Raw genomic sequence first — 13,684 nt, 5'->3', positions numbered from 1 at the left:
GCATTGGCCTGCTAAACCCAGGGTTGTGAGTTCAGTCCTTGAGGGGGGCACTTAGGGATCTGGGGCAAAAATCAGTACTTGGTCCTGCTAGTGAAGGTAGGGGGCTGGACTCTATGACCTTTCGGGGTCCCTTCCAGCTCTATGAGAGAGGTATATCTCCATTTTTTTTTATATATCCTATAACTGGTAAGAACCTCGAGAGGTCATCTAGTCCAGTCCCCTGCACTCATGGTAGGACTAAGTATTATCTAGACCATCCCTGACAGGTATTTGTCCAACTGCTCTTAAAAATCTTCAGTGATGGTGATTCCACAATCTCCCTAGGCAATTTATTCCAGTGGTTAACTACTCTGGAAGGAAGTTTTTCCTAATGTCCAACCTAAACCTCCCTTGCTCCAATTTAAGCCCATTGCTTCTTGTCCTATCCTCAGAGGTTAACAAGAACAATTTTTCTCCCTCCTCCTTGTAACAACCTTCTATGTACTTGAAAACTATTATCATGTCCCCTCTGTCTTCTTTTCTCCAGACTAAACAAACCCAGTTTTTTCAATCTTCTCTCATAGGTCATGTTTTCTAGACCTTTCATCATTTTTGTTGCTTTTCTCTGGACTTTCTCCAATTTGTCCACATCTTTCCTGAAATGTGGCGCCCAGAACTGGACACAATACTCCAGTTGAGGCTTAATCAGGGCAGAGTAGAGCGGAAGAATTACTTCTCATGTCTTGCTTACAACACTCCTGCTAATACATCCCAGAATGATGTTTGCTTTTTTTGCAACAGTGTTACACTGTTGACTCATATTTAGCTTGTGGTCCACTCTGACCCCCAGATCCCTTTCTGCAGTACTCCTTCCTAGGCAGTCATTTCCCATTGTGTATGTTTGCAACTGATTGTTCCTTCCTAAGTGGAGTCCTTTGCATTTGTCCTTATTGAATTTCATCCTATTTACTTCAGACCATTTCTCCAGTTTATCCAGATCATTTTGAATTTTAATCCTATCCTCCAAAGCACTTGCATCCCCTCCCAGCTTGGTATTGTCCACAAACTTTATAAGTGTACTCTGTATGCCATTATCTAAATCATTGATGAAGATATTGAACAGAACCGAACCCTGCGGGACCCCACTCATTACGCCCTTCCAGCATGACTGTGAACTACAGATAACTACTCTCTGGGAACGGTTTCCCAACCAGTTATGCACCCACCTTATACTAGCGCCATCTAAATTGTATTTTCCTAAGTTTATGAGAAGGTCATGTGAGACTGTATCAAAAGCTTTACTAAAGTCAAGATATACCACATCTACCACTTCCCCTCATCCTCAAGGTTTGTTAGCCTGTCAAAGAAAGCTATCAGGTTGGTGTGACACAATTTCTTCTTGACAAATCCATGCTGACTATTATTTATCACCTTATTATCTTCTCGGTGTTTGCAAATTGATTGCTTAATTATTTGCTCCATTATCTTTCCGGGTACTGAAGTTAAGCTGACTGGTCTGTAATTCCCTGGGTTGTCCTTATTCCCTTTTTTATAGATTGGCACTATATTTGCCCTTTTCCAGTCCTCTGCAGTCTCTCCTGTCTTCCATGACTTTTCAAAGATCATCACTAATGACTCAGATATCTCCACAGTCGGTTCCTTGAGTATTCTAGGATGTATTTCATCAGGCCCTGGTGACTTGAAGACGTGCCATAAAGCAGAGCACTGCTGGTTGACCGGAGACAATCCAGTCCATGTGGAAAGGGACAGCTATGCATTTAATTCAATCATTCAGATGCATGTTTTCAACCCCCTTCCTAACCAGTGACAGCGGAATGGCCCCTTGGAGCCATCAGTGGCAGAGGACACCTGTCACAGTTGGGAGCCCTAGCTTGTTATTCAGAATCCACCTTTCCTGTTAACTCCCATGAGTCACGGTCTTAGCACGGTCTCCGTGCTTAGGGTGAGGATCCTTCCTGTGACAGCCATGCAAACCTCTTGGAGAGAAAACATTAGTCACACCTGGCCAGAAGCTGACCCAGGAAACAAGCTGTTGCCAAACAGGTGGAGTTAAGATTTCCTGCTAATCAATAAAGCAGAGAGAACAAGTTTATTCCAGCCCTCCTCCACAGATGGAGGATACCTGCCTGCTTGCTGGCAGGCCCCAGCTTGTCCTGCCATTTGGCAGTGCAGGGTCAGGAAGGAGACAGGCGTTCCAAAGGCACAGATCTCCCAGTCCGTCGTCCTCACCTCAGCAGAAAGTGCTGCCCCTGCCCTGGTCATGGGCGACCATCTGCATGAGGTGACAATGGCCAGTAGCCCTACCTGGTTCCCAGCAAACCAGGGGTTAAACGCAGCTCAGTTTTCCCCTTGTCTGGCGCAGAGGGCGGGGGATGCCTTGGAAGGTCGGAATCCGTTCCCAAAGCTCGCAGGCCTGAGCCAAGTCTCAGCCTCGGAGGTTGTTTCCTTCACTTTTTATTACACCTCTATCCCGATATAACGCTACCAGATATAACACGAATTCGGATATAATGCGGTAAAGCAGCACTCCGGGGGGGCGGGGGGGGGGCTGCGCACTCCGGTGGATCAAAGCAAGTTCGATATAACGCTGTTTCACCTATAACGCGGTAAGATTTTTTGGCTCCCGAGGACAGTGTTATAGCGAGGTAGAGGTGTATTTATTACTTGTGTTACCATAGCCCCTAGGAGCCCCAGGCATGGACCGGGACCCCATCGCACCTGGCGCTGGCCAAATCCAGAACAAAAAGACGGTCTCTGCCCCAAGGGGCTTACAAACCAGCAGACGGATACAGACAGACAGGAGAGTACAAGGAAACGCCGAGACAGTACGGGTCAGCACGTTGGCAGTGATCCCAGCACAGCAGCAGCCTAACCCTTGTCCAGTTTTTTGTGGGCATCGCAGCAAAGGGGAGTCTGGCGGAGGGGCTGTCTCCTTGTTATAAGGATCATCCCTTGAGGAAAAGCCTGCCTGAGTGCAGCTGTTTTTTCCTGCCAATTCACGCTGCTCGGTTAGCGAGGACGGCCGGTTCTGTGGTTGAGGCTCATGACAGACCCATGTCAGCCCACTGCTTTTCCAACTGACTGGGAGACAGGTTCCATTGCACCGAGGGAACAGCCAAACGTTAGTCACCGAGCAAATGAGATCACATCGCAAAAATCTGTGACTAGTATGTCGCTGCCTACGTAGATACGGATTAGCAAAGCTTCCCCCACCTTGCAGTCCCAGCCCCAGCGACTGGGTATTAACTGTTACTCAGAGACTCACAAAGATGATTAAAGACAGGAGAGCCAAGATGTGAGACGGGTCTGGCAGGGATGGAGTCAAGTCTGGCAGGCAAAGAATGCAGCTACCACCCTCAGCCCCTACGTGTGGGTATTTTCCAGGAAGTTCCCTGCTCTTTTTTGGGACATGATGCTTCTAGCAAAGGCACCATAGTTGGCAATGTTGCCAACCCCAAGTGCTTAAAGACTCATGAGTCAGCCCCCAAAAAACTCATAAAAATCACAAGAGAGAAAAAAATACACTGGGGATTCTTAATCTTGGATATCTGGTTTCCGAGCCGTTTTCCTTTCAGCGTTTTCCGAATGAACCGTTTTGCCATTTTGTTTTGAAATAAACCAGGTTCTTTTGAATTGTTTTGCAATTCATTTTGTTTTGGATTTGTTTTTAGAGAAGCCGGGTCCTTTCAAATTGCCATTTTCTAACGGCATTGCGAAATGTTTCCTTCTACCCGAACAAAGTATTTTTTCGGTTGTTTTGTTTCAGCAAGAAAAAACAAACCAAGACAAGAGTTCAGTTTCCGTTTGAAACACACACCAATTGCAGTTGGGATGTTTCAGTTGGGTCACCGAACAGAAAAGCCAGTGATTCACTCAGCTCTAATTGGGTGCATTCCTCATCACCTGGTGCTTGATTTCTTCAGTTTGGCAATCCTGCCACATGCTAGTCATGCCCAGAACCGCCCCCTGTGTCCCCCTCCTCCAGGCCTGGTGGTGGCTGGCCCACCAAGCAGCCGGATGCAGTTACACAACAGCGACGCTTCCCTCCCTTCCTCTGATTCCAAGGACAGCCTGAGCTCTAAGTTTATGGTATGAATCACTGACACTCCAGGCCATTTTCTGAGCTAACTATAAAACTATTAGCCCATCTACTTCCCTGCTGTACAACTGTGAGGTAGCACAGGGAAGAGGAAACCCAAGAGCAACTCAAACCCTTTGGCCTCTCTTCCCCTAACACAGACAGGGCTCCCCTTCTGCATTTAACTCCAAATGGCTGCCTGAAGGGAATTAGCATCTGCAGCATGTATAGGGTGACCAGACAGCAAGAGTGAAAAATCGGGACAGGGGGTGGGGGGGTAATAGGAATCTATACAAGAAAAAGACCCAAAAATTGGGACAGTCCCTATAAAATCGGGACATTTGATCACCCGAAGCATGTAGCATAGAGAGCGTTGAGGAAGCCAGGGTCCTGAGCAACTGGACAGTCTGTGGAGGAGCTGTTGTATTATTTAGATGGAATATATGGGCCAAAGGTGTTAACGTCATCCAGTCACTGGCCAACGTTAAGCAGCGTTAGAGAAGGTTCGGAATTTGGTATACAGAGACCTCGGTCTGCTTCGTACCACGGCAAACACACTATTAGAAATCCTTTTAACCCTTTATTAAGGATACAGGAAAAGGACAGTTAAAGCATCCGAAATATACTGTATTAAATAAACCTCTCTTTTTAACAACATCCCTTGTTCCCTTTCCTTGAGCTGGAGGGAGTTTTTAGAAAGAAAAACCCCTTGTTGGACAGTCTCTCAGCTAATATCAGAGATGATAATTACTGTCCTTTGGGGCAAAAGAGAAGTTAGTTGAGATAGGTTGGAGGTGCTGCTGTTGTTAAAGTCCGATCCTGTTTCATCCCAACAGGGGCGACTCCAGGCACCAGCGCAGCAAGCGCGTGCCTGGGGCGGCAAGCCGCTGGGGGGCGGCCTGCTGGTCGCCGTGAGGGCAGCAGTCAGGCTGCCTTTGGCGGTATGCCTGCGGGAGGTCCGCCGGTCCCGCGGATTCAGCGGCAATTCGGCGGCGGGTACGCCGAAGGCGCGGGACCGGCAGATCACCCGCAGAAACGCCACCGAATCCGCGTCACCAGCAGCTGCCTGACTGCTGTGCTTGGGGCGGCAAAAAACATAGAGCCGCCCCTGCGTCCCAGGGGGTGTTTGGAATTCAGCTGGGGCTGGTGGCAGGAGCCATGTCATCTGGGTCCCTCTTGCTGGTCCAGTCCAGTCAGGCCATCTCTCAAGATCGGGATGACAAAGGCGCGGGGGTCCCAGGAGATGGTCGGGGAGGCAGCCATGATGGTGCAGCTTGCTCCAGTAGCCAATATCTCTCCCAAAGTCTCTTTTCTGAAGGTCCCACAAAGGGAGTGGTGGGCGGAGTGGCCAATCTCATCATTGTCTGGTCCACCATTTAGGCCTTGTTTCCAACACACCACATTTGGTTCACTGATTTTTGGTTCCAAGCTTTTCTTGTTTACCAGACACGATCCTAACACAGACGTAGAGTTATAGCAATCGGCCTTTTTGTTTGGACCAATCCAGTCTGTCTCCCTTTCCCCATCCCTATCTGTTGTTGGAGGTGATTGTGACATCTTATGACCTGACACTGACTTTTGACAGTTGAGCTCACAGTGAGGGTAAATTGGTAGGCCTGGTGACCACAAGAGAACCAGGGAGCTGCTGCTGTCAGAAGAGGGATGGAAATAGAGACGGGCCAAGTAGCTCTAGTGTTCAAGATTATGGCACTATGTTCAAGATTATGCTTTAATTTGGGCTCCTGAGAGACAGGTGAGCCTACAGAGGTTGTGGGGAGAAGACCTGGGAAAGGTTGAGTAGGAAAAAGCCCAGGGAAGTAGCAGCAACGTGTGGGACTGAGCAGACTGGGGCTACTGGTTATAGGATCCCCAGGCTGGAACCTGGTGTAGTGGGAGGGCCTGCATTTCCCTACCAGCCACTGGGAGGGTGACACAGGTTGAACAAGGGGACACAGGATGACTGGAACCCCTGAGCGTAGGGCGTGCAAGGACCATGGGGCCCAGAATTGGGGCCAGAAACCTGATATAACAACATTGAACTTCTGTTGGTGGGACTTTGTTACTCCAGAAGGAGTGGACAAAATTCTGACATGGCTGGAAGGCCCAATCGTTGGAAGAGGCAGACCACCACAGAGAGGCTGTCAGCAGGGGAAACTAGATGGGGAGAGCCACTATACCACGCCTCTAGCGGTGAGTGCACTCCCTTCATAGGGGCCCCAGTCTCAACTGGGCCCACTAGGGGCTACTGTAATATACATGATGAAGGTCAGGGACTGGACTGTGGCCCAGCAGGGTGAGAATGGGGAAGGAAGGCAGGAACTGATTCGTTCCCAGAGCAGATGCATCACAGGCAGCAACGGGGTGAACTTCCTGTACACGGCCCTGCCAACATGCATCAGCACTGTCCTGGGGAGACCCTTCCTATGGGCAAGAGGAGATGGAGTTCAGTGACCATGGGCCATTCAGTCCCTGGCCTGTCCACTGAGAAAGCTAACAAGGGTGCCTGTGTTGGCAGACCCCTGTCTCCTATGAACTGTGCTCAATTCAAATAGGCCACCAAACAGCCATCAGATGTGTCATGGTCCCCTCCCGCCCCAAAAGGGTGTCTGTAGAGACTGAACCCCACATCTTTAGATCCAAGACATTGGTCTCTGCCACGTGAGCTAAAGGAGTAACTCCACTGTGTGTTAGCAGTAGAAGGCTTTTATCTCTATGGATCAGGCACTGGAGGAAGACAACACACTTAGCCAGCATGTTACCCATACTAACAACTGCTAATCTTCTTTGACTGGATTTGAAACAGTGACAGTCAAGCTGTCTGGAGTGGCTCCAGGCAGCACAAGGGCCAACTCAGGGCAGACTGTTGAGCAGGGCACACGGCACAAATTGGCTATGAGTTCTATACTTAGATTTCACCAGTCAAGTGTGAGCTCCTCAGGCATTACAACAGCCTTAACTTAGAGTCACAGACTGTCCCCTCGGGGACTTTTATCTATCTTGCTACCCAGGTAAACCTACCTTTGTGATACATGATCCCTTACACCAGAAATCACAATATTCAGGTTACTCCCAGCCCCAAAGGACCGATCATTTACTCCAGTTCAGTTGCACCTTAGATCCTACTCCAAAGACAATACTTGTAGCCAATCCTATAATAAACTATGTGAAGATCGATTAACTAAGAAAAAGAAATGAGTTCTTTAACCTTGTAAATACGATAAACACACACACACCAATGAGTTCCAGCCTTAGGGTGCAAAAGGGGATGGAAGCTGCTGTAATATGCAAGCTCTAAGTCCTCTAAGGCTAACCCAGGCCAAGCACTGGGGATCCCTTGCTTATGCTTAGAAATCTTTGCCCCTCAGAGTCCAAGCATCATAAAGACCCAGTTTCTTCCTGCCAGGGGTTTTTATTCCCTTCCCCCACAGTTCAAGCTGATGGGACAATTACTCATGCACTTTCACAGGTGTGGAGCGAGCAATCCACAAAGTCTTTTGTCCTCCGATGTCTCACAATGGTTTGTGTGGTGTTAATGGGCCTTCTTTTGTTGGGCAGGACATAACGCCTCGTGGGGCAAACTGGTATATCACACTTGGTAATGCTCCTCTCCTGACTGGGGTGGGGGGGAGGTTCCAGTTTCAGAGCAAACACTTAACTATTACCTTATAACTAAACTACGTTTTAGTCACAGGTATTTTTAGTAAAAGTCACGGACAGGTCACGGGCAATAAACAAAAATTCACGGCCCCGACCTGTCTGTGACTTTTACTAAAAACACCAGTGAATAAAACTTGGGGGAGGGTGTCCCGGCTGCTTGGGGGAGGGTGAAGGGGGGTGCGCAGGGAGCGGTGAGGAGGGACGGTGGTTGTGGCATGGGACAGGGTGAGGGGGGCTCCCTGGAAGCAGTGACATCCCCCTTGCTCAGCTGCTGGGCGGAGGGGCGGCCAGGCAGCTCTGCGTGCTGCCTCTGCATGCAGGCACGGCCCCCACAGCTCCCATTGGCTGCAGTTCCCAGCCAATGGGAGCTGTGAAGCCAGCGCTCTGGGTGGAGGCAGCCCGCAGAGCTGCCTGGTCATGCCTCCGCCTAGCAGCTGAGCGAGGGGATGTCGCCGCTCTCGGGGAGCCCCCCAGCTAAGCACCACCCAGAGTCCGCCTCACCCCATCTGGTGCCCCAACCCCCTGCTGCCTCCCACAGCCAAACTCTAGTGCTGGGGAGGGGCAGGGGGGCCCCCGAGACTGCCCCAGCAGCTGCCGATGCTCCTGCCGCAGGGGCTGCCTGAGATGCCCCTGAGTCAGGTGCACCGGCTGCTGCGAAAGTCACGGAGTCCGTGACCTCGGGGACAAACTCGCAGCCTTACTTATCACATGGGATACGGATATTATAAGTGAGATTAATGCAGGCAGCAACTTACAAGCACTTCATAAAGTCTAAACACGTTTATCACTCTAATGCCTATTTTAACAACACGAACACAGGTGAGCCAGACTGGTTACCAGCTATGCATTTGTCAGTGTTCAGGTGAGGCCTAAGGGCCTTGACCTGAGCTGGCACCTGGTCTGCCAGCATCAGAGTGACTGAGAGATACCAGGCTCTGTATCCCATCCCGGGAGCCACCCAGAAGCAAAGAGCTGCCCTTGGAGCTCTGCATGAAACTGGGGAGCTGGGTAGACCCTCTACGTGAGAGCAAGTGGCAGCAAGACGTTGCATCAGACAGAATGTCTGGCTGCCTGCCAGGCAGCTGGTGTTGAATAATGGCTGCCAGAGGCCTTTTATTCACCTCTGGGTGAGGTCTGGGATAACTCAGGTCACCTGCTCCCTGATAATGAATAGTCACCGCTGAAGATAAGTGTGATACAACAGAGATCTTTTCTGTTGCCTCCTGGGAGAGAAACACAACTGCAGCTGGGCCTTGCACAGGGAAGCCTGGAGTTTAGCTGCAGTTGCAACATGCAACTACAAATGTTCAGACTTCTAGGGAAGAAGAGGGAGGGACATTACAGCATAACAGATAAACACAGGTGGATCTGTCTATAGGGAGGCGAACCTGGAGCTCTGCACGCTGATCTCACCCCACCTTCAATTCCAATGTATTCTTTGCAACTTCAGCCCTGGGTATCAAACCAGGAATAATTCCCCCTTCCTTCCCGACCCCAGGGGCTACCATAATACAAATAATAAAAAATGGCGCTGCTAGAGATGCTGCGGATTCAGGTCATTTATTAAGTATTTGTATTACGGTAGCATGCAGAGGCCCTAGTCTGGGATCGGTGCCCCACTGTGCTAGGGGCTGTACATACACATAAGAAGAGCTCCTACCCTAAAGATCTTCCACGTACAATCCAAGGTGATGGTAAAGAGTTCCCTGGAAGAAGCAGCTTCCCTGCCTGAGTTGCAGAGTTCCCATTCTAACGCCTGACTTTGCCACTAGCCTGCACCACAGCTCCGAGCAAGTCACTTAACCAGTCTGCCTCTGAACTTTCTCCTCTTCCCTTAGTGTCAGTAAATTAACTCTGTGAACTTCTTTCCTCCAGACAAAGTAGGGTGCTGGGGTGAGGAAGCCGCATTATAGCCCAGAAAGGTGGAGCAAAATCTCCCCTCCCTCGATCGCAGCCTCCGCGCCACTGCAACCACCGGTATGAAAAGCCAAGCACTGCCAACGGAGAGCTGGGCATCGAAAAGAATGTCAGAGTTCTGCAGCCAAGCAGTTCATCCCTAACGATAACGCATGCACCAACAGTCTGCGTGCCGAGCATACCAAACAGAGCCCCAGCATGGCTCTACTGCCTTCAGGGGAGCCGGGCCACTTTGCACCAGTGAGGATCTGGCCCTTGATTTTAGACAAACATGCATCTGCAGCCCAGTAGAAACTGCCGCTTCCCTTATCTGGTCAGTAGCTCCCAGGCTGATATGTGGCTGCTGGCACCCAGAGTATAATTTTCAATTTACAACAACATATTTCTCGCTGCGTTCATTCCGAGTTACTTTTAGCATCACTGTGCCCCCAACCTTCCCCAGCCCAGGGAACAGTAGCCATTTAAAGCGGACACCAGTAAAGATCCACACAATCAGAGAACCGCCGGCTATTAAAGCTCCCATTTCTTACCCATGTATGTCAATGGAGATTTCTGTGCCCAGCACACAGACAGTGCTAGTGTGCTGCTGTAAGGAGAGCCGGATGGTTCTTTGCTGGGACATGTTTGTACCCTTCTCTCAGCTGCTCTGTTTACAGTGGCTGAGCCAGCATGATCAGATTAAAAGGCATGGGCCAAGTGTCCCACCCCTCCTCTCTCTCCACATGGGCTGTGATTAGCTGCAGATAGATGTAATCCCACCTCCAGGATCTCTGCCTGGTGATTGGAGGGGCAGGTTGTGAAAGCAGAACTCTGCTTGCTGTGATCAGCTGTTTAGAGGTCAGCAGCACCAGCAGGAGGTGAAAGAATGGGAGGAAAGAGACAGGTTATCTTGGGGAAACACAAATGATCTAAGGTGCTGCTGATCTCCAGGGCGGGGAGCAGATCAGCATCCTCCCTGGTGCCTGCGCGTCCCTGTACTGTAGGGTTCTTTTACATACTTGCACACCAAGGAAACAGAAACTGCAGATGTAAGAAGAGCCAGCGTCTTAAAATATTTAGCATGACCCTGGAACAAACTTGATCACTCACAGATGGAGAGGGCATCTGTATATGTTTGCACATGTCTATGATCTTACCTATGAAGCTGTAACAACAATAACTTTCAGCAGTCATGTAGTGCTTTACATCTTCTACTAAGCCTCAATACTTCTGGGAGGTAGTTGAGGGAGTGCTGTTATCCCTATTTTACAGATGGAGAAACTGAGGCACAGAGAGGCTTAGGCCTACATTTTCACTCATTTTGGGTGCCCAGTCTGAGCCACATCATTTCGAGAGTTCGTGGGCCCATGCTCAATCCATTAGGCTGCCCACTGTTCCTCATTTCTCGTGCACCTGAGCTTTCAGATTAAGGCCAGCGTGGTTTGGTTTTTCTTGCCTTGTCTTAATTAAATTGCAGATTCTTCAGGATAGGGAACATATCTCACCTGCATTTGTAAAGCACCAAGTACATTCAGTGTGTGTGTGTGTGTGTGTGTGTGTGCGCGCACACGCGCACGCTACAATAATGTCTTACCTATGGTGCACTGGTGTTTTGGGGAGCAAAGCACAGGGCTGAATTTGTACTGAACTAAAAGAGAGCCTCAGATTCCAAGTTCTTTGGTTTTTATTGTTGGGAAATGACCTTGTCCAAAGCCATTGCCTCGCAATGGGGGTTGATCCCTGGCAAAATAACCCCAGCAGCAATTAATTATGGCTAGCTCACGGGCTGGCCTTAACGATGCTTTCCAGTTTAAAGCAGTAACAGCATGAGAGTTTAGCACACGGCCCAAAACAGGAGACACCGGCATAGCATTCTATAGCGACGGCATTTAGGATGAAGTTTTCAAAGGCACCAAAGTGTTTTAGGCTCCTGAGTGCCCAAGACAATTTTGAAAATAGGGCCTAAGTCTCATTGTGGGTTAATGGGACCTGGGCTAGTGCAGGGGTGGGCAAACTTTTTGGCCTGAGGGCCGCATCGGGTTTTGGAAATTGTATGGAGGGCCGGTTAGGAGAGAGGGGCATGCCCCCCACCCCGCTTCTCACCCCCCGACAGCCCACCCACAGGACTTCTGCCCCATCCAACCCCCCCGTTCCCTGACGGCCCCTGGGACCTCTGCCCCATCCACATACACCCCGCTCCCTGTCCCCTGACTGCCCCCGGAACTCCCGCCCCTGACTGCCCCCCACCACCCCATCCACCCCCCCCCTTCCTGACTGCCCCCCTGGAATCCTGCCCCCATTCAACCCCCATTCCCTGCCCTCTGACCACCCCGCCCCCTATCCACACCTCCGCCCCCTGACCATCACCCCAAACTCCCCTGCCCTCTATCCAACCCCCTGCTCCCTGTCCCCTTACCGCGCTGCCTGGAGCACCAGTGGCTGGAGCTCGCAGCCCCGCCGCCCAGAGCATTGCGCCGGCGGCAAAGCGAGCTTAGGCTGTGGGGGAGGGGGCTAGCCTCCTGGGCCAGGAGCTCAGGGGCCGGGCAGGAGGGTCCCGTGGGCCATGGTTTGCCCACCTCTGGGCTAGTGCCTAAATATCTCGGAGGATCTGGGCCCACATGCATAGGTCAGGACCTAAGTGCTTTGAAAACTGTGCCTATAGTGAGATCTCAGGCTCAGCTCTGGTCCACCACGCTCAAGCCCAGCCAGTTTGTCAAGAGTCCTTCAGTCTTGGCTCAATTCTCTAAGCCCCCCTCACACTGCAACAGGGACCAGGGACATGGAATTGCGCCATGGGCGGCGGGTATCGCAGGCCAGGGGCCAGCTGAGTCTCCCCAAACAGCCAGGCATGGCCCTGCCCACGCTCTGGCCCGAGGTCCCCTGTTGCTTCTTGCTCTTCCCCCATAGCCGCAGCCTGGGCTGCTCCTGGTGCCCAAAGGGGGCTGGGTCTGGGGGCAGGGCTATGGCAGGCCGCGGCCCAGGTCTCAGGGGGCTGGGGCCACCTGGCACTGGGGCTCACCCAGCGCTCTGGGGCTGGAGGGGCTGGAGCCACCCACCCAGCACGGAGGGTGCTGGGGCTGCCTGCCAGGTGCACCAGGGCTGGAGGCACTGCTAATCTAAAGTAACTCCACTGGATAGCTAACGTGGAAAGACTAATTAGGGTGTGGCTCCCGAAAGAGCGTCCTGGAAATGGTAGGCATTTTTCCATTGGAAAACTGGATACCGAAATTCCAGGGGTTCTGAAAGGCCCTGCACAAATCGTCCTGAACGACATCTTCATTGTGAGGATTGTATCCAGGACAGTTAAATCAGCAGCACCTCGTCCTCCTGGGGAAATGGCAGGAAAGCAATTGACTTGGACAACGATCGGGGTTGCAATTCCGCCCCCTGCATGATGTTGCTAAGGGCTAGGGTGACCAGATGTCCCAATTTTATAGGAACAGTCCCGATTTTGGGGTCTTTTTCTTATATAGGCTCCTATTACCCCCCACCCCCTGTCCCGATTGTCACACTTGCTGTCAGGTCACCCTACTAAGGGCGGACCAGTCTCTGTCGGGGAGCAAGAGTTCTCTCTCCTGAGGCTGCCTGGGAATGGAGATGATTTAATAAAGGCAGAGAAATGGCTTGAAGCACACGGTGCATCCAGTGATTAAGGGCACATTGAGTGGGAAGGAGACTATAACACCCGGCTGGATCTTGCTGTTAAATGAGCGTTGTCCCCCAGTAGCCAGTCCTGGAAGGTCCATTTTCACTTCCTCCCTTGAGCACCATGTGAACCGGAGTGCAGCTCTCCTGCAGAGAGCCGTGTGTCACGCTGGCTGGGCACGTCCTGCTCCTCTCTAGTGGAGCAGCAACCTAGAGGATAACTGACCCAGGGAGCCCCACTGGCAGAGGGCCCAGCACCCCATAACTCTGATCGGGCCTGCCACATTATTGCCCAGCTCGCTGTTGTCATCATCCGACTCTAAAAGATGTCGTATGATGTGTCATAGGCAGCCTGGTAACGCGTTGGCCATTCATACTATTGTGTGATGTGTGTCTGGGCGGCACATA

At 51.1% G+C, this 13,684-nt stretch overlaps 1 protein-coding gene across 2 annotated transcripts in view; it reads right to left on the bottom strand.

Annotated features, from left to right (window-relative positions):
* The window catches only part of LOC128825943 (protein-arginine deiminase type-3-like), a 34,818-nt gene extending 24,544 nt beyond the window's left edge, over positions 1 to 10,274 (bottom strand). Inside the window, exon 1 of one of the 2 annotated variants that reach the window (XM_054008833.1) lies at positions 10,183 to 10,274. In XM_054008833.1, the coding sequence (XP_053864808.1) occupies positions 10,183 to 10,274 (92 nt within the window). The remainder of the gene's footprint in view (positions 1 to 10,182) is intronic. The other variant, XM_054008834.1, reaches the window with a different exon arrangement.
* Between the last annotated feature and the right edge of the window lie 3,410 nt (positions 10,275 to 13,684).

The sequence above is a fragment of the Malaclemys terrapin genome, chromosome 19 (genome assembly GCF_027887155.1).
Source record: "Malaclemys terrapin pileata isolate rMalTer1 chromosome 19, rMalTer1.hap1, whole genome shotgun sequence".
NCBI classification, from domain to species: Eukaryota; Metazoa; Chordata; order Testudines; family Emydidae; genus Malaclemys; species Malaclemys terrapin.
This window is presented reverse-complemented; position numbering and strand designations above follow the sequence as displayed.